The sequence below is a fragment of the Eublepharis macularius genome, chromosome 2 (genome assembly GCF_028583425.1).
Source record: "Eublepharis macularius isolate TG4126 chromosome 2, MPM_Emac_v1.0, whole genome shotgun sequence".
In the NCBI taxonomy this organism is placed as follows: Eukaryota; Metazoa; Chordata; class Lepidosauria; order Squamata; family Eublepharidae; genus Eublepharis; species Eublepharis macularius.
Genome location: NC_072791.1, coordinates 22353449 through 22374614, shown reverse-complemented (window position 1 = coordinate 22374614; position 21166 = coordinate 22353449). Strand labels below are relative to the sequence as shown.

The 21166-nt window shown below is 44.1% G+C and overlaps 1 protein-coding gene across 2 annotated transcripts in view; it reads left to right on the top strand.

Annotated features, from left to right (window-relative positions):
- The window catches only part of RCOR1 (REST corepressor 1), a 168606-nt gene extending 157566 nt beyond the window's left edge, over positions 1-11040 (top strand). For both annotated transcript variants that reach the window (XM_054971713.1, XM_054971711.1), the window contains exons 11-12: positions 2856-3085; positions 4599-11040. In XM_054971713.1, coding sequence (XP_054827688.1) covers positions 2856-3085; positions 4599-4640 — 272 coding nt within the window. In that variant the 3' untranslated portion in view covers positions 4641-11040. The remainder of the gene's footprint in view (positions 1-2855; positions 3086-4598) is intronic.
- Positions 11041-21166: the final 10126 nt, after the last annotated feature.

Sequence of the window (21166 nt, the reverse complement as noted above, 5' to 3'; positions counted from 1 at the left end):
AATCGATTCCCACTTGAGGGGGGCAAGTTACTTCGCGACAGAGATTTCTTTTTTTCTTGCCTAATGCGAAAGTTATCTGGACTCCTCCATATGCTGCATTACTGGAATGGGGGCTTCCCTATGGTGGCCCAGCAACAACTATGTTATTATCTTATGATTTTAAGCTACAATTCATTTTAAACTATAATTTATTGTATATTTATCTTTTGAGATTGTGGTTTTATGATGTCCTGACCCGCCCTGAGCCCGCTCATGGGAGGGCGGGATATAAATCCAGTAAGTAAGTAAGTAAGTTAGTAAAAACTCCTCCCATCAGACATCTTGTACTTGTTCGATGGAAGGTGCTTTGTTTGAAGTGCTAGACCCACTCATAGACCACATCTTCCATGATCCTGTAGTCGAAGGTTTCTGGCAAGAAAATACAGATGTTTCACAGTGCAATTGTGCCACCCATCACTGTGCCATAAATAGCAGGCAGGTTTGCAAGCAGCCAGAGCTATCATCAGGGCTGTGTCCATTCGCAAGGCATCGGGAGGATGGCTGTGGGAATGCAACGTGTGTTCAACATTCCAAAAAATGTCAGTTTTCAGTTAGAAAAAACAAGTCTGTACAGATGGTCTTGAGCAGGGGTCCCCAGCGTGGCACCTATAGGTGCTATGGCACCCCACCACCTTTCCTGGCACCCTCTGCATGTTTTTAGAAAGTGGTAGTGTCGGTTGAGGCATTTTCCCCGCAGGGCTTCTAATTGGCCACTGTGCAGATTTTTTTTTTAAATAAAAAGTTGCTTTGGCAGCACAGCCAACAGTGCAAAGATCTTCACTGCACGGCTGAAAGTAAGTTGTGTGTCTGAAAGAAAATATTTTATAGCAATACGTTCATTTAAAAAGGCATCCTTTATGCCTGAAGCGTTGAAGATTTACTATGAGAGTTATGCATAACTTCACTCCCTGACATTTTGGAGTTGGCCCCGTCTCCTATAGCAGCCATTTTGTAGCTGGCCCTGCGTCCTGTGGCAGCCTTTATGTGGTTGTGCCCACCACCTTGTGTCAGGATTCCAAAGGTACCCACATGCTGAAAGGGGGTTGGGGACCCCCGGTATTGTGAGTGTGGGCAGTAACCTGGTGAAATCTCAGTTGCTGGCAGTCCTAAGTAGGTCTATTCGGAAATAAGTCCCATATTATTCAATGGGGCTCACTCCCAGGAATTTAGGATCGCAGCCTCACTGAGCCAGTGTGGTGTACACAGAGTGTACTAGGGAGACCCAAGTTCAATTTCTCACTCTGACACAAGAAGTGACCTGGGGCTGATCACACCCTCTCATCCTAACCCACCTGGCCAAAGGGGTTATGAGAATAAAAAGTAGGAAGAATAGACACCTTTTTCCCCCCTGAGCTCCTTAGAAAAGCAGTGGGATAAAGGAGTGAATTAATGAGAAGACCAGTAGAGTTTCAGTGTCCCAGAGAGTTCGTCCTTATCTCTTCCCAGCATAACCAAAATGCATTATGCAAAGCATATAAAGTCGCTGAATGTATGTAATTTATCCAACATCCAGCTTTTTTGGTGCAGGATATTTTTATTTTATTTTAAAATCGCCCAACAAATTTTCTTTTATTATTTATGTAGGGGATCTATATGCCACCTTTCCCAGATTCCTGTTCAAGTAACTCAGAAGTAAAACCAATACTAGAAAAATACCATAATTTCAATATAAAAACATAGCAAGCCATTAAAAACAATTGAGGGCATAACAACAATACAACCATTGAGCAAGTATCCTAAAAAAAAAACACCCTTAAAACAGACTGCAGACCATAAAACAGCTAAAACAATAAAGCCTTTATTTTTATTTATTAACATTATTTGTAGTCCATCTTTCTTACTGAAACTCAAGATGGATTACACAGTGTAATGCAATACAGTCAGCAGCCAGGGCAGTCAAACAATACAATAGGGCATAGATGGCAGAAATCCCAAAACAAGCAGATGTCTGATACAGCTCTGAAACAAAACATAAGCGATTTGACAACATAATAAAGGACAGTAACAGCCCAGGTGAGCTTGATCTTGTCAGATCTCAGAAGCTAAGCAGAGTTGGCCTTGGCTAGTACTTGGATGGGAGACTTCTAATGAAGACTAGAGTTGCAGAGGCAGGCAATGGCAAACCATCTCTGATAGTCTCTTGCCATGAAAATCCCACTGGGGATTTTATCAAGAGCTAGGTGGTGTGTTCTCCACCTAGCTCCTGATAATAATTGAATTGTAGTATTCTGCACCAACTGGAGTCTCCAAATTGACTTTGAGGGGAGACCTTTGTAGAGTTCATTGCGGTAGTCAAGTCTCAGTGTTAACCATGTCATGGATCCAGGTGGCCAGATTGACCATGTCAAGGAAGTTATAAACCTAGTTATAAAAAAAATTGTGTACCATGGTTTGCCAATCATGATAACAGTTGACATATTCCATTTGCACCACTGGGGCAAACTAGAGTAATGGTTAGAGTATTGGACTAGGATCTGGAAGAACCAGGTTTAAGTCATCATTCTGCTATGGAAGCTTGCTGGGTGATCTTGGGCCAGTCACACACTAAAACCACCTCACAGGGTTGTTGTGAGAATAAAATGGAGGAGGTGAGAACGCTGTAAACCACCTTGGGTGCCCACTGGGGAGAAAGGCAGGGAATGAATGAATGAAGTAAATAAATAAACTATCCTGTACTTGATTTCACGTGGATCCCTGCACCCTATCTCCTTTCCTTCTGGTAAGATAGTCCCAGCAAAGTGAATTCGAGTGGCTGTTTTATCTTTGAAGCGCCTGTAGCTTCAGTGACACACATCACCATCTTTCCCCGCTTCTAGCAATCCGGAAATATGGCCGTGACTTCCAGGCAATCTCCGATGTGATTGGGAACAAGTCTGTGGTGCAAGTGAAAAACTTTTTTGTAAACTATCGCCGACGCTTTAACATAGATGAAGTCCTGCAGGAGTGGGAAGCTGAGCATGGGAAAGAGGAGACAAATGGGACAAACAACCAGAAACCTGTAAAATCACCGGATAATAATAGTAAAGTGTCTGAAGAGGAAGATGAGGTAGGCTTCTCCCTTTGGTAACTTCAGGTGGGATCCAGTGGGAAGGGTTAACAGTCACGGATCTTTTTCACATTCACCTCCCTGCAGAAGTTCTAATGATGGAAGAGAGCTGGGAGGACTCAAAGCAGGTTGGCAGGCTGAAATGGGGAATAAGGAGTTTGTAAAATCACCCTCTCCTCTGTTTTCCATCATCAGAGCTGCTGCGAGGAGATGAACGTGAGAAAGATAAAGAGGTCTTTATGTTGCAGCCTGGAAGATGTGTTTGTGTGTGTCTCCACTTGAACATTCAGTTCTGGAGAACTCAAAAGCTTGCACACTGTATTTTGCTGTGTTGGTTTTAATAAAAGGTATTGGTGACTTTTGGTTTTTAGATACTGCTGTGGACCAACATAGTTACCCACTTTTTCTTTTTTTCCTCCCCTCTTTTTTTGTCATCCACTTTTCAATACACATTTCAAAGACTGGAGAGGCTGCTTAATGAATTGGCAAATATAAAGGGCAGTAGCTGAATAAGAACTGAAGGAGGCAGGGAAATGAGGTAGGGCTGAAGAAAAAGCACTCCAATGAAATGGGGAGAGGCAGAAAGCTAGGGTTAAAGGAGACACTCTCACACCTGCACCCAACTTTACCAAATGTTACACCACTGATAAAGTAATCTATCAGCCATGGAAAACTGCTATCGCATAGCAGTTGTGGTTGGGTTGCTAATTGGCACTCTGCTGGTTCAAATCCCACCACTGCCTTGAGCTCGGCAGGTGGCCTTGGGTAAGCCACTCCTGTTAGCCCAGCTCCCCAGCTGTATTGTGGGGATAATAACAACTCTAATTTTGTTCACTGCTCTGAGAGTCTTTCTGCATGAGACATCTGACATGTGAAGAGCATGTGTTGGGAGATGCAATAGTAGCCAGGAAGGGTAGTTTAAAAAGACAGAGCCAGCGGCAGAACAAGGGCTTTGCTATACACTGGAGCTGTGTGAAGGGCCTGTGAAATGCCAGAAGGGAAATTTCAGCCCATTATAACCTCTCCAGGTCCAAGCCTGGCTCTGAAGACAGCTCCAGCCCATTTCCATTCCTCGCTGCCCTCTGGTTGCCATTCCATACAGTTTTAGACTGGAAAGATGAAATTGACAACGCCTTTGGAGATGTGAAGATGAAATTAACAAACCCTCTGAGGAGCAATCTCCTCCAGCTCTGTCTTTTTAAACTACCCTTCCCAGCTAACATTTTTTCTCCCTAACACTTGACGAACATACACCGAGGCGTCTCGTGTAGAGAAACTCTGAGCGAGGTACTAATCTGTCTAGAAGAACAATATAGAAGTGCTGTTGTTGTTGTTATGTGCCTGAGCAGAGGGAAGTGTTGACCACATCCCCCATCAGCTCTCCCATGATTTTGTCTTTTTTGAGTGTTTGTTTCCTTGGGGATGGCCAAAGAGGTTTGGGGAATGGGAAGCATGTCACTATGAAACAGGTGTCCCTACAGACGCACACATACACTGTTCTTTTCTCTTCCAGGCTACTCCTGTCTTGGATGTCAGATATGCATCCGCATCATGAAAACTCAGGTAGCCGAGAACAATTTTTTTGTTGTTGCTGTTTTGACTACTGTGTTATCCACGATATCAGGTATTAGCAAAACCTCAGATGGCCATCCGCATTATATCTCTGTGGACAAGCAGCTATTACCAAAAAAGAAAGAGAAAGAGAACAAATTGTGAACTAAAGGCAAACACCTCCCCACCCCCGGACCTGCGCTGCATTTGCCTTAATTTTCTCCTCGCTCCTCCGCACTGCCTCCGTTTTATGCTTCTACCTTTCCTGGGATGGGTTCTCCATTTTCGTCGACATCCTGCATCAAGCATTGGTTGCTCCTTGGACCATCTGTGCCGGTTGTACAGACCTTGTTCCAACAACCCTCCTCTTTCTTCGCCGCCTCCCCATGTGGTTACTTGCTTAAAGCAGGTGTTTCCAAGAGCTACCACCAAGCAGGGTGTCAGTGTATTCATGGACTCGTGTGGTTTTTGCTAATTTTCTAATGTAACCATTACTCCTAAGGTGGCCCTTTTTAAATAAGTGAGCTGTCTGATCCGAAAAGCATTGTGTGGGTGCCAGGTGATATGGCAGAGCCTGAAGTTGGGAGCAGGGGAGGATATGGTTGGGGAATGAGATTTCAGAACTGTCACTTGCTTGATTTCTGACATGTCCAGTTCTTCTCTCATGGCTGTTTTCTCCTACTTTTAGAAAATTCATCAATGGGTTGTGATTTTTTTTTAATGGATGTTATGATTATCGTAATGGCTTTTTATTTAGTGCAAAAGGGAAAGTGTGGCCTGTAATCTGCTTTGAAATATTCTGCACACACACATCCGAGAAAAACAAAACACCTACCCTATGGAATTCAACATACTTGCATTGTAAGCTCTGAATGCCAACACAGATGAATCTTCAACCAGACCATCAAGACGATTAAGACAAAAATTCAGCTTTCTCTGTTTTTTGGGTTTTTTAAAAAGAACACTATGTATGCCACTCGGGGTTTTTTTTTAATGTATAGGGCTCATGCCCCAATGAAGTGAATGATGACTGCACAGGTTCTGCGTTCGGTAGATTGCTCACCTGGATGGGAGTTCAGCCCTGACATCACAGCACACATTTTGAAGGGGAAATTTAATGCTTAATATGGGTCTGTCCAGAGGAGGCCCCCAAGTGTCTAGCCTGGTTTTTTATCCACCATTACCAAGAACCTTTCCTGATGTTCTTCCAGCAACATGTGTTAGCGTCAGGGAATGCCGTGACACCGAGGGAACGTCAGTGGCCTGGTTCCTTGGGAAGGGCTGCCATGGCTGTTGCTATTTCTAGAAACTGAGTAATGCTGTGGAAAAAGTCGATGAATCTTCCCACATTACATCAGACGGAACACCTCAGCAACATGGGAGACACTTGCATAATGTCCAAAGGGTCCCTTCATCTGAGGGGGTGTTTTGAAATATTTTAATCAGTCACCTTGTGGTTACAATGTAAATTAAGTGAAGATTTTAAATATATTTTTTAATTGACTGATCTGGTTGTTTTTAACATGGCAATCAAAGTGATATAAATCAATATCACCCAAAACCTCAATGCAGGGGCCTTTTTTAGATCCTGAAGGAAAGTATAAGGTTAACTGACAACTTAATAAACAAAACCTTCCTCTAGCCATTAGAAGGAGACCATCTTCAGTGTTCTCTTTATCATGTCCTGTGGCAATAACTCTTGCAAATATGAGAGCATGCAATCTCAGCTTGCAGTTTCTCTAATTAAAATTTGCCTTTAGCAACTAAAATTGACCTCCTCCACACACACACACACATGCCTATTAATTAAAAGCTTTTGCTGATTAAACTACCAGTTAAATTGATCAAAGCTTACACTCATTTCATTTTGTTTGGTACACCAAACAACAAATATGTTGAGGCAGGGAGACAGAGACATAACTTGGTTTCCTGAGGTAAACTGTGTGGTGGTGGGAGTGGGCCCGTCCCTGCTACTGTTGCCTTAGCAGTTGAAGCACAAATGGCTTTATTCCCCTTTCCTCGCGTTGATGTCATTACATAGGAGCTGTCAGTGGAGTGGGAATATATTTATTTACATAAGTTAATGACAGTGGTTAAGGGGTTTACAGTACCATCCTAAGCAGAGTTACGCCTTTCTAAGCTCATTGATTTCAGCGGATATTGAAAGGTATAACTCTTCTTAGATTTGCACTGTACAATACCTCTGAAACTGTCTTCTTTTTTGGAACTTCTGTTATGCATGAGAAGGCAGGACTTGGCTATGCCATCCTTTTTGGTGGCTTTTAACTACAGAAACGTGGCAATTGGTATTTATAATAGGCTCATATAAGCCCATACTCGTCTGTCATCATGTAGGCAACTGGTGGGAGACTCGCTTGTGGTATGGGCTCACAGGTGATGTCACCTGTGACATGGTGTCATGATTTCTAGTGCAACCCAGAAGTGACACCATTGTATCACCGGCAACACTCTAGCATTCACCCCAACTCTATGCTTTGGTTGTAGCCATGTGGAAGTAGCTTTTGAGCAACATCTGATTCTGGCTGTTGCCTGACGTACAGAAAGTTTAAATGTCCATCTTGGGCAGGAATGGATACCTTCAAGAGTTGCAGAGAACCAGCAGCCTTTTGAAAAATAGTACCAGCTAGTCTAATATGGAACAGAGAATTGGGAAACAGCTAGTGTGCAGATGATGAAATCCTCAGTTGCGTTACACAGCTCTTTCTGTGATGTTTCCTTGGGCCTGTGATACCTAGTACAGCTTACCAGCTCTAGGAGCTGTGCTTTTAAAATTCCTAGCTTAGGCATGCTTGAAGCATGGCCGTACCCTGTCAGCAAACCTTACACAATTGCTGCTGTCAAGTGCTGTGATCAAAATTAGTCATATTCTAACCATATACTTTGTTAAAAGGATCTATTTTGGGTTGATACCTGATTCGTTGTTTTTTTTTTTTTAAATAGCTGGCTCCTTTTTGGTTTTTGGCCCCATTGAAGTACTTTACAGTCAACTGTGTGCAATTTACAGTGTGCAATTTTATGAAATATTATATGTCATTTTTAAAATTCTGAATTAGCAAGGAATAACGGATTGGCTATAAATAGTCTGCCTCAAAGTACTGTCTTAGAATGGATTCCCTTGCCTTGGATTATGCACCACAGCTGAACTGCACCACTTCAGACTGCGGCTGTGAGGATAATTATTTGAAAGATATTTCGTGTACATATTTTTGTTTCTATATTTTTGTTATGTTTTGTACATAACAATGTTTCTTAACGCAGGAAACTTTGCTCAATATCACAGGAAAACATGCTAGATGTGAAGGTGGACGGATTAATACGTCTGGGGATAGAGCTAACATTTGTCCCTCAGCTGCTATCTCGAGTGGTACAGTCTGGTTATGTAGCTTCTTATCGTGTAGCTTGGTGCTTAGTCCAGGTACAATTAGGTGGCACTCCATCTGCAAACCAACCAAACGTGTGTTCAGGAGAAGACTGGATTTTGGCTCAATCTCCTGTGGAAGTCAACATGGGAGTCCTTCCAAGAGGAAGGAAAACCTTGTATATTCCCTCACTTTCCCACTGGTACCTTTTTATTGTAGCCATATATGCAACAGAACAGCAGTGACTCTTTTTCAGTGAGTTCAGCTATGCCTGAAACTGTTACATAATGAAATGGAAGATGTTTTTGCTTTGAGTGTTTTTAAATAATCAGGTCTTCGGTGTGGAAACACCTCAGTTTTATTGTTCTAGCATTACTTTGATCGAGGCTCTGCATTCTGATGAGAAGGGTCCACAAAGATTACCACATGATATGTAATATTTGATTAAATTTTGTTTCAAACTAGCAATGTGAATGTCCTAATTATATATTTTGTGGCAAATAGGAAATTTTTATTTCCTCCTAAGTTATTGTGCGTAACAATGGTATCACTAGGCAAAAGTGGTACTTTTTAAAAAAAATAGTTTTAGAAATCTTAACAAATGTATATGCATTTGAATTTTACATTTGTTCTATTTAATTTTTAACTATAGGTGTATAACATGCTAAGAAATGTTTGTTTTTCACTTTTCTTCTTCCTGCTTATACATTGAAATACCTTGTTACTTGAATATTGTATCCTAAGTGGTCTGAAACACAGCGATCAAAACTTCTGTCATCTAGAACCTAGGGAGGAAACAAACATACATAGATTTGAACAGATTCTGGAAACATTATCTAATTGAATGCTAAGACTACATTCAGATGTTACGATTAACCTGGCTTATTTTAAACTACGATGGCTTGGATCCGCCTGAGGGTTTCTGAATACGGAAGGATTTCCACCCCAAAATGTGATTTTCTCACTTCCACCCTCCCATTGCAGCCTAAAATGCTTCCCAAGCTGCAGGGGTGAGGGTTGGGGGAAGAAAGTGACACTTCACGGGCAGAAATCATTCCATCTGCAGAAATGCTCTGGTGGAGCCAAGGCAAAAGTTACCCTGTGCAAAAACCCAGTAGGTCTGCTACTTGCTTCTTCTCTGTCAAGATACTTCTGTAGACGTTAAATAGCATCCTCCGATTGCCAGGCTGAGAGAACCAGTGCATCATTTAAGCTGGAGGGCATAAGGATGCATTCAGACAAACCCAGCTTGTGCAACAAGTTCTGGGTTAGTCTGCCAGACATAAATAATAGATCCTGTTTTGTTCATAAAGCCAACTTTGGTATTTCTTGCCTCCTTGCTGAGGAGCATCCCTTCCCTGTACTGCTCTCTCTCTCTGTTGGCCAAGCAACTGTGAAGGATGGTGCTATTCAACAAACTATGGTTTAGGAGTTCTGACACCATAGCTACAAACCTGAGTTTTAAGTCCTAGTATGGTACTCAGCAACAAACTCAAGTTGGTTGGCTGTTTGCATTCACAGGAGGGGGAAGGGACTGTGGCTCACTGGTAGAGCATCTGGTTTGCATGCAGAAGGTCCCAGTTCCAAAGCTGACATCTCTAGTTAAAACAGATAACAGGCAGTAAACTTTTAATGAAGACTCTGGAGAGCTGCTGCCTATCAAACACTGACCTCGATAGACCAATGATCTGATTCAGAATATTCAGGAAGTGCAGCAAACGGGTTTGACTAAACCATGGTTTACAAACTAGGAGTAATCAAGTTGTCTGATTGCTGGCTAATTCCACCCCTCTTCTCAGCATTCTGCAGTTTGGTGTAGCAGTTAAAAGCTCCTCCGCTTAAAGCCAGCTGGGTGACCTTGGGTCAGTCACAGCTCTCTCAGAGCTCTCTCAACCCCACCCACCTCACAGGGTGATTGTCGTTAGAATAATAACACACTTTGTAAACCGCTCTGAGTGGGCATTAAGTTGTCCTGAAGGGTGGTATATAAATCGAATATTATTATTATTATTAAATGGCTCACCAAAGAGGTACTAGAACGTTACCCGGTGGCTCTTGGCTAAAGTCTCAGCTGACCCTGAGTTGGAACACTGTGATGAATATCCAACAAAGTTACTCAGTGTCATGCTAGAAGCTTGCCGGAGCACAGTGGATTTTTGTTGCTCTTTTTGAACTGCTAGTCCCAAGTCCTATCTTGAACTACCTTTGAAAACTGCCTTTTGTTTCAAAAGGTTTGTCATGTGGCATTGATGGAGGAGAGGGAAAGGGCTCTTGTTATGAGACAATGAAACCCAAAGCCCCCTTGTGCTCAAGAAGCGAGTTTCATAGGGTTGGTTTTTTTATCCTGATTTTTAAATAATGCATTGTTTGGTTACAACCTAATTACAAAATGAAATCCTCCCTCCTCCACCACACCTCCATTATTTTTGGTGAAAGAACTTTTTTAAAAGCACCATCCTGGCAAATAAGTTTCTTCTGGTTTTCGATTTGCTAGAATAAGCTTATTGCCATTTTATCTCTGTGTCCTTGGACCATTTCTCTCCCCACACCTCTCCCCCCACCCCACTTACTCTTAGCAGCACCAAGTATGACCCAATCCATGTGTGAGGTGTTTTCTATGCAGCATGAGGACTTCCGCTGCCAATCAAACCTCAAAAATTAGCAGAATTCACACTGACAAAATCCATGAGATGTTTTCAGAGACTGTATTTTTAAATAGCTATAGAGACGACTAGACTCAAAAATGTGTGGCGCTATTTTAATGAAAAATTAAATTGCTATTCTGTTAGCTAGTCAAAACCCCAGTCATCTTTGTGCAATGCCCCCAAATCCAATTCTGCCATTCCCTGGAATCCAGGGCTTTTTTTCAGCTGGAACGCGGTGGAACGGAGTTCTGGAACCTCTTGAAAATGGTCACATGGCTGGTGGCCCCGCCCCCTGATCTCCAGACACAGGGGAATTTAGATTGCCTCCCTGCTGCTCCAGCTGCGCAGAGGGCAATCTAAACTCCCCTCTGTCTGGAGATCGGGGGGGCAGGGCCACTAGCCATGTGACATTTTCTCCGAGGGCGACCCACTGAGTTCCACCACCTCTTTTCCCAGAAAAAAAGCCCTGCTGGAATCAATGCAGCTTTCTTTTACTTGGGCCCAATCCATCATGTTGTTGTGCTGTGTAGCCACCATTCATTTCAGCAAGCTTACTTGGGGATTCCTCGAGTGTAAGTGGCACTGGAATGAGAGGAAGCTGCATGGCCTGGTTGGATTGCTCTCGCTGTGGATAATAAAAGCACAATAACAGTGAAAGCTCTAGTTCTGGAAACAGAAGGTCAGTATATGTCTATGCATGTTGTATATTAATGAGTGTTTACATTCATATTCTCCTCAAATTAAATTTATACTGGAGTGTATAGTATTCCATTATGTAGATTTTATCAATTTTGTTAACTTCTCATAGACAGCTTACAAGTTTTTTGTTTTCTCCTCCAGGACTTTATGATATATAAGGTTAAGTTTGCATATAGAATAAAATGATGTATAGCTTTTTGAAGTGATAAAAGATTATGCATTGGTGAGGGAGGGGCTAGGTTTTTTTAAAACAATGTATGTAGTAATAATGCTGTTGTAATATTTCCATGCTTATTTTTGCCTGTGTTTCCTCACCCCCTATTATTTAGCACACTTACTGTGATGAATGTTCATAGAGTTATAAAACTGCTTAGCCACTGAAAAGGAACAGTTTTGGTATTTTTTTTCCCTCTCCTTGAATTATCCATTTACTGTAAGAAGAATTAACGGGAGGGCGGAGGGGAGTTTGCAATTTTTCATTTGTAAAATTCTACACAATTCATTTTTCTATGATTCCCAATGTTCGCCAATACGAAATAAAAAAAGCCATTGATGCAATCAAATGAGTATTGACAGCCTGGTCATTCCAGAACGGAGGGGATTGTGTGTGTCAATAAAATTTCCTGAGAGTCCTAAATGGTTGTATGTGTGGGTAGGTGTTTAATTTAGAGTAGATTTGGTTTTCTTGTTTGCGTTTGGCCATTTTGATCTCGCTCCAAAGAATTGCGGGTGGAGATGCATCTCATGTTAGTGGGAAACAGGCAAGTATGGAGGAGTTGTGTGGTTTAGTTGGGCTTTTAGTCCACTTGCTCAGGAGTCTTGATTCTCAAAAGCTCATAATGGGCTACTGGACCCGAATCTCGATCTTCACATTTTTCTGGTAATAGTCATCCAAGCTGCCCGATAAGCTGCATCATATGTGTGTATGTCTAACACTCTGTGATTTGAAATGCATACCTACAAACAATACTTGTAAATTAAAAGATTATTTTCTGCATGCATGAATAAATAAATAGCTTTCTGCTGCTAGAAATCACCTCGTCCCCCAGTCAGAATCTGGATCAAGTGAAGGAAGCACCTATAATTGTCATGTTTTGTATATTCCTGTCTGCTGCTGCTGCTGCTGCAAATCACTTCTCCGACAAATCAAAGTAGAGTGTTTATTTACTTACAGCCTGTCTTTCTCACTTAAATTCAAGACTAGAGATGGGCATGAACTGGGAAAATACCGAACTATACAGTTCGTGGTTCATTGTGTTTCATGAACCAAGAACTTTCACAAACGTTGCCTAGGAAACTAATCGATCTGCATGTGGCAGTCTGCAGTGATGAACCGAAAACAAACCGGCCTAAAGTTCATGGCGGCCTAAAGTTCATGGCAGTTTACCAGAAATGGGCTCTGATGAATAGCCAGTTCGCGAACAACAAACCGGCCTGGTTCGTGATGAACTTTATATAAAATTATATGTATATTAAATATATATTAAAAATAAAATTATTATTATATTATTGATATATATTTAATAATATAAATCACCAACTGCAGGCCTGTGAGGAATTGTTAGGGGTGGGAGGAGAAATCATTTGGAAATCACACCCAATATCCCCAAATCAGCCCATCCAAGTTTCCATAATTTCAGTTTGCTTGAGCTGGCCAATATCCCTTCTCCGCCCTTCTTTTAACTAATACTCAGTTCTTCTCAACATCCATTTTTCCTGAAGCATATTCAGTCCTCATAAACCCATTTGAGAGTTTTCCTTTACCCAGTCGTCGTTTACTGCATCTAGTCTCCAGAGTAGGTAGAGAGGCATACTGTGTCTGTTGGCCACCATATTGGTTGGCTTTTGTTATTCACATGAGAACTAACCAGTTTACAGTTGGGATAGTGATGCTGAAATTATTATCCCTGATTCCAAACAGCTGTGTTCATTTGCACTCCCTTGCCAAAAGAGAGTCTAGCAGTAGTCAAAAAATTCCAAATGAGCTCTTGATGTCCTATTAATTTTGAGACTTGGTAATCAAGAAAGATTTTTTTAAATATAATTCATTTTATTTAACAAAATTTATATCCTACCTATATGCCCTCATAAGGACTAAGGCAGCTAACAAGTTAAAATATACATAATAAAATCACATCTTAAAACAATTAAAACCAACCAAAACAATAACAACCACATGTCATTAAAACTGTTAAACCAGAGCTTAAAACTGTTAAACCAGAGCTAAAAACACACAAAGACATAAGGACAACAATTAGAACATTTTCAACAATTAAAGACATTGGGACCACTGAGGGAATGCCAAGAAACAAAAAAATAGTTCTTCAGCTCTTCTGGATTCAAATAGGCTTCTTTAGAAGTGGATGCGGGTGGCTGGGTGACCACTCCCTCTATCAAGGAGGCATTAATCACCTCTTGGACCCAGTCAACCAGTTCCCCCCCTAGAAAATGTAAGCAAACAGGAAGGTTGAGTCATCAGGGCCGGATTGTCGGGGGGGCAGGGGGGCAGTCTGCCCCCAGCACCGCCAAAGAGGGGACGCCGGGCACAGCTGCCAGCCCCGGGAGTGTGTGGGCGGCAAGACAGGGTGCGCTTGCCGTGTGCCCCCTGTCCTGCGGAGCTGGTGGCAGCAGCGCGGGTGGCTGGGAGGCCACCCACGCCATTCGCCTGCCCTGCAGGACAAGGGGTGTGTGGCAAGCTGGCCACCCCTTGTCCTGTAGGGCAGGCGAATGGCACGGGCGGCCTCCGAGCCACTCTTGCTGCCACTGCCAGCTCCACGGCACACTGGGACAGCCAGCTTGCCGCAGGGCGGCACGCGCTGCCTGCGTGATGACATCACAGAGGGCCATCATCACGCAGCGCCAGGAGCATGTGCACACTGTGTGCACCCGCGAATGGCCAGACTTTGGTTGCCCTGGGCACGAGCAACTGTAGATCCAGCCCTGACAGTCATACAAGCAGGTGGTAGGCCTCAAGCCTCCAAGGAGCCTGTCTACATCATCAAACTGAATAAACTGGAAACTATCCCAAACAATGGGACAAGTCAGCACCCTGGCACCATCTGACCATGTCACTGCTAATGGAGAGCTCAAGTTGGAATGGGTGCGAGAGATTTCATCTGCAAAGTGCTGAGGAAAATGGTCACAGGGTCACCAAGCAGTCAATCTCCTCCTGTAGGCCAGATTTCAAAATGCCTCAGGCCAGATGAAAAGCTCCCCAGGCCTACACGATGCAGATGCTATGGAGGCAGCAAAATATTGTTTCTTTGTCGCCATAGCCACCCCAGCTTTAAAATGCACTTTTGCCTGTCTTAATAGATTCTTCCCAAGTCTTCCGCCACTGTCACTCCAGCCTTTTCCCTTGTCTTTCTGTTGAACAGGAATATTTAGTAATCCTTTCAAGAATCATTATTTTTTATCCTTACTTTATGGTCCCCCCAAGGAGAACATAAATAGAAGACGTTATTCCAATTTTTCCCACCCACAGCAACCCTGTGAGGTAAATTTGTTAGCAGTCAAACTCTCCCCCACACTAGAAGGGCAGTTGATGAATATGGCAATATCATAAACCCCCTCTCCTCATTTATGTCTTTTATTTATTTACTTAATTCAATTTATATTCCGCCCTCCCCACATTAGCAGGCTCAGAGCGGATTACAATCGGTATAGTAATTTAAAATACATATAGCTTTTATACCATTAAAACCACATAAATATTTAAGAACATACAGCAGCAGACTTCTCCAAAAGCCACCACCCAACCATCTCCAAAAGTATTTAACAAGGCTGGGTGGTAGATTCTTCTAGTAGGGGGGCACGTTTTTCTCTAGTCAGCCGGCGGAGAGGCCCAACCAGCGTCAACCATATGCCTGGCAGAACAGCTCCGTCTTGCAGGCCCGCTGGAAGGTTAACAAATCCGACCGGGCCCTGGTCTCTTTAGACAGAGCGTTCCACCAGGTTGGAGCCAGGACCGAGAAGGCCCTGGCTCTGGTCGATGTTAGACGGGTCTCCCTGGGGCCAGGGACCATTGCTGTTTATTGCTGGATCGAAGAGTCCTCCAGGGCTCATATAGGGAGAGGCGGTCCCGCAGATATGCCGGTCCCAGTCCACATAGGGCTTTATAGGTTAATACCAAGACCTTGAATCTGATCCGGTACTCCACCAGTAGCCAATGCAGTTGGCGCAGTACCAGTGTTATGTATGCATTAGAAGGCACTCCAGTGATGACACACGCCACCGCATTTTGGACTAGTTGTAACCACCAGATCAAGTTATGCTCAGGGCATATCTTATGCCTAGCTAGGCAGAACGTATCCCAACCCGACTAGAGTTGGAAAAGAACTGGAATGTGAGTCATGAGGCAAGACTGGTTAGCTGCCCCACACCCTGGAGTTTTGCAAAGACTTAAGACAAAAGAGGTCTTCCAATATTTCCTGAGTTAATCTCACCCACACCCTTCTGATCTTCCCTCATCCACTTTCCTAATCAGAGTTATTCAGGGATCTGATAACTTTTCCCTTCTGCTGATCATGGGTTATCTATCACCTTTTTTACCTATACCTTTTTGCCCAGGTATACTCAATCAAGCCTCTCCCAATTTATTGTCTCACCTCCGAAGAAAGCCATTAAGCTATTGTCTCTGAGGCAGACATGTCAGTTTTGCCGCAGGACATGTTTTGCCTTATAACTGGGTTGCCCTGCCAAGTGTTCAGTGTGTGTGTGTCCTGGAACTCTATGCATACCCTCAGACGTGTGTCTGAGCTTTCTTCTCCTTGCTGTGAAGCAGGGCTGGATCGAGGGGGGCAGGGGGGGTAGCCTGCCCCCGGCACCGCCAAAGAGGGGGCGCCGGGCGCGGCTGCCAGCTGCCCGGGAGCGTGCCATGGCTTGCCACCTAGGAGGCTGAACACAGGGTTGGGAGGCCCTCGCCAGCCCCGCCGGTGGGGCGGCTGGCTTGCTGTGCACGCAGGACCTCCCAGCCCTGCGCTCAGCCACCTGCGCAGCAAGCCATCTGCCCCAGCGCACGCCACTGCCAGCTCCGCAACACACCGTGCGCTGGGGCGGTCAGCTTGTCACGCAGGCGGCACAGGGCAGTGGGGCACGCGAACCGCACAGAGAGCCTCCTAGCTCTGTGCTCAGCTGCCCACGTGGCAAGCTGGCCGCCCCAGTGCACGGTGCGCCGCAGAGCTGGCGGTGGCGGTGGCGTGTGCTGGGGCAGCTGGCTTGCCACGCGGGTGGCTGAGCACAGGGCTGGGAGGTCCTGCACGCACGGCAAGCCAGCCAGCCACCCCAGCGCACACCTGCACCACCGCCACCGCCAGCTCCACGGCTCGCCGGGTGCTGGGGCGGCCAACTTGCCGCACAGGCAGGCACGCCTCCTGCCCTGTGTGATGATGTCACGAAAGTGACATCATCATGCAGCACCGGGAGTGCACGCACGCTGCACGCACGCACAGAGACCCAGGCAAGGATTGCACCTGGCACCCACACCCCTAGATCCGGCTCTGCCATGAAGCACTGGTCATTCAAGCAGCTACTCTCCACGGACGTCCTCTATCTTCTAGACTGGTAAATATCGTCCTTCCCCCAAAGCTGGTTTCCCTTTTCCTCACTGCTTTCCTAGTTATCTCTGTGTGTATGCTGCGTGTTTGCCTTATTTCCCCTTAATAACAACCATTCCTGTTGAACACCTGCCTGGTTCTTTCAGAGAGTTCTCTAAGGGAACAATCCTGGTATACATTTGTGGAGAGTTCCCTAGTTGCCCCCTCTCGCTGTGTCTTCTTGTATGCTAATTCCCCCCCCCCAACTCACAACGAGACACCCGTATTTGGGTAACAAATTAGGCCATCCACTGAGTTTCGTAGTCCAACCGGAGATTCAAACTCAGATCTCCCTGGTCCAAATCCAACACACTAACTGCCACATCACACTAATTTTTATCAGTCTGAACTTGTTTTCAGTTCCACAAATGACATAATAAATATGCATTTTTCAGATTACACTGCTAGGTTGCATTCAGTTATAAATTGTCTAGCAAAAATAATGATGCTATTGGTGCCACATTTATATTAAAAAAAATTCACGTTAACAGATATGGAAGTACCTCGCAGCCTACTTGTGTATTTGATCATTCATCATTAGAAAATGACTTATTCAAATACCTTTCCCAATAAGAGCTCATAAATGAGAGATGGGTTTGGGGGCCTCATATAACTGGTGCCAAAGATGTTAGCTGCATTATTCAATGACAAATGTATCTCATTTTTATCTGTAAATATTGAAATGCTTGACTTTAAACATTTCAGGCTTTCAGTAATTGGAGGGTCTTCGGTTAAATGTAAACATTTTTATTCTTTCCCTCCCCTCCACCAGCTTCCATTATTCAGGCAGTGAGGCCCAAGCACCTTATGATGATAGTTTTTTTTTAATGTGGTTTATGTAATTCAATTACAAAGAAGGATTTAATCCTACCTATTTCACAGCATTTAATGGCTTTTAGATACTCTGGAATCTGTCCTGTCCGTGAAAATACAGCTTTCGATGCGTGTACATAGCAATTACAGGCTTAAAGTGTTCAATTTATTAGTTTGAATGGGAGTGGTCTCCGGGTCTGCCTTTGGGAAAAGAAGAAAGGGGGAATGTATTTGGAAATGTGCAAAGGCCACACAGTGGAGTTAATTATGTCTCGCTTTCATATGGCACTACGTGAAGTTACATGGTTTTGTATTTCGTGCCGTATACATTAGACCCAGTGCTCGGAGTACATTTTTGTTGTGGTACGAAAAATGGCTTGTCTGTTTGCATGTACATCTTCCCACATTAAATCACGAGTGCTGCTGTGCATCTGCAAGTTATAAAACCTTCATGTGAATGTGTGGTGGTGTACAAATATGTACATAGGGCCACGTATGCTGCATGGCAATTGGTCTGCCCAGCCATCAAGTTCTTATTGTAGCTTGTAATTTCTGTTCTGTGGTTTCCCACTCATTGTTGTCAGGTGTGTTGATCTGCAGGCACCGCACCATAAACTGCATGTCGGGTGTGATTGGGTCGCTGTACCAAACTACTCCCAGAAGTGACTGACATTGCAAAAGGAAGGGGGAGCACGCAGATCCACACCGGAGGAGCTGAGCATTGGCTCTGTATGCCGTACCAAAGAACTATGCAGTGTAAAAGGGCAATGTATGCAGTTTCCACATAATTTACAAAGCGTTTTACCAAACAGAGGTACCAGGAGTGCAAAGAATACAGTGTTCCTTATCCATCCTTTCAAGCTGTGGCTTATTCCTACTTTGTGGGTAGAAAAGCAAGAATGGAAGATTGCGGCTGTCTCAAGGACATTAACAAAGGAACTTGGGCTACTTTCACACATGTTGGATTATGCAGTTTCATTGCACAGTCAATGCACTTCAGCAATTGTTTGCAAATGGTTTTGTCCTGTGTGAAACAGGAAAAACCAGTTGCAAATGATTGCTAAACTGCATTGAAAGTCCATTATCCAATGTGTGTGAAAGCATCCAATCAACCCTCTGCCTTAACTCCCCCACCTTGTAACCTGCCTCATAAGAAAGACCAGGACTTTCTTTCTGGGAAAAGACATGGTGGAACTCAGTGGGTTGCCCTCGGAGAAAATGGTCACATGGCTGGTGGCCCCGCCCCCTGATCTCCAGACAGAGGGGAGTTTAGATTGCCCTCTGCGCATGGCGTGGAGGGCAATCTAAACTCCCCTCTGTCTGGAGATCAGGGGGCGGGGCCACCAGCCATGTGACCATTTTCAAGAGGTTCCGGAACTCCATTCCACCACGTTCCTGCTGAAAAAAAGCCCTGAGAAAGACTCTCAGTTTGATTTCCATAGACATGTGAATAAGTGAGCAGTAACTCATGAAAACTGGCACTGAAATGAAAACTAGTCTTTGAGCTGTCACTGAACTTCTGCTCCAAGGATGACTGTATCTTGCATCTATGCTGAACTGCTGTCCAAGTACAATGCCCCATAAACAGCACAATCTGAGCAGCAGCGTGAGCAGGAATGGATAGGATAGAGAATCAGTCCAGCGCTTTGTCCGGCTTCCCAGAATAGCAGACAGAAGCAAACATCCAACAAGGATTGCAGCAGGGTAAATGTGATAGCATGCTGTGGAGCAATGTGTGGCTCACTGCCCAAAAAGTTTTGTGGTCTTATATTCTATCAGCTGCAAAACCGGACACTTTGAGATTGGAGGGTAAGTGGGTGGGAGAAACCAGGCTTTCTCTTTACTGAAGGAAGTTATCAGTACCTTAAACAGCTAATCTGAATTGTTACATCTGCTACCAAGGAAAGCATACAGGGTTTTTGTTGTTGTTGTTGTTTTTCTAGGCAAAGCCCAAAAGATTCATGGTGGAAACAGAGCAAAACAATGGTTGCATGAATGGAGACCAGCATTTAGTACTTTAAGAGGCAATTAGACAAGTTTCATGGGAGTGCCTATTTATTTTCTGCATTGATTGTGTTACATTTAGCAAGTAGGTTACAAGCACTGCTGTAGATCCTGGTTTACTTGCGTGGAACAAAAGACTGTTGGTTTGAAAAGTCTTTAGTACTCCAGTAATAAAGGCATATTTGACAGAGATCTACAATTCATTGCAAAAAAACCGATGTGAGTTTCCTGTTGTGAGAATGTTATCCCCCTTTCAGTCAGAAACAGTGCCCTGGCAAAGGGTCTTTAACCTAAGCGTATCTTTGTTTGGATTGTATTGTTCTCTTTATTTCTCAGTTAGAAGCTAACAAACCCTCTATTTTGAGTGCTGTACAGGGATGAGAGCTGCAGTTCTTCAATAGATGGTATCCCTGAAGGCTGCAAATTTGGGTTTCGTACAAACTGTCTGCCAACTTCAACCAATCTGGTCCTAAATGGGTTCCTGATCTACTGGGCTGGAGAAGGCAGTCAATACCATGCCGTGACAGCTACATAGCTTCTTTCCCATGCTGGGGCTCAGAACCAAAGGTGTGTTTATGTGGCTAGAAGGAGTTCTACTCATGAGACACGGCTCATGGGGGCGGGGGGGGGGGGAGAATGTCACATCCTGTGGGTAGAAGTCCTTTCTGCCCATGGAAACACTCCACTGGATCCATGCTTGGGTATTCTACAGATGGTATCATCTGCACAAACAGACTTGACAAGGGCGTGAACAAAATTAAGGCCAGCATAACCCACCACAATGCTGGTCCCATTTGAGTTACAATAGTTTCGTTTAGTTTATTTGGGGTTTAACCCGCTTTCCCTGCAAGTGGGCTCAGGATGGGGTACAACAATCATAAAATACAATTACACAACAGATTTTGCAATAAAATTCACCAGTTAAAATCATATATACACATAAACCTCAGACAGTCGGTTACACATTCCTGCCCCCAGCATACAAAGAAGGAGGAAGACAGACGAGATGTAATCAGATAAAGGAGGCCAGTGGGGGGTTTAATGATGGTCCTGGCGCCGGCCTCAACTGTATGCCTGGCGGAACATCTCTGTCTTGCAGGCCCGCCAAAATGATACAAGATCTTGGCGGGCCCCAAGTGCCTTCAGACAGAGAGTTCCACCAGGTTGGGGCCAGGACCAAAAAGGCCCTGGCCCTGGTCGAGGCCAAACGAGCCTCCCTAGCGCTAAGGATCACCAGGAAGTTCTTACCTGCTGAATAGGGTATGTTATGACTTCACCAGGCAGCGGGATCAGGCTGCTAATAAATAACTACACAGCAGACACAATTTGAAACGATTACCCATCAGACTTTCTCATTAGTGTCAGTTTCTGCTTGGCCTGTGACAGCACAAAAGA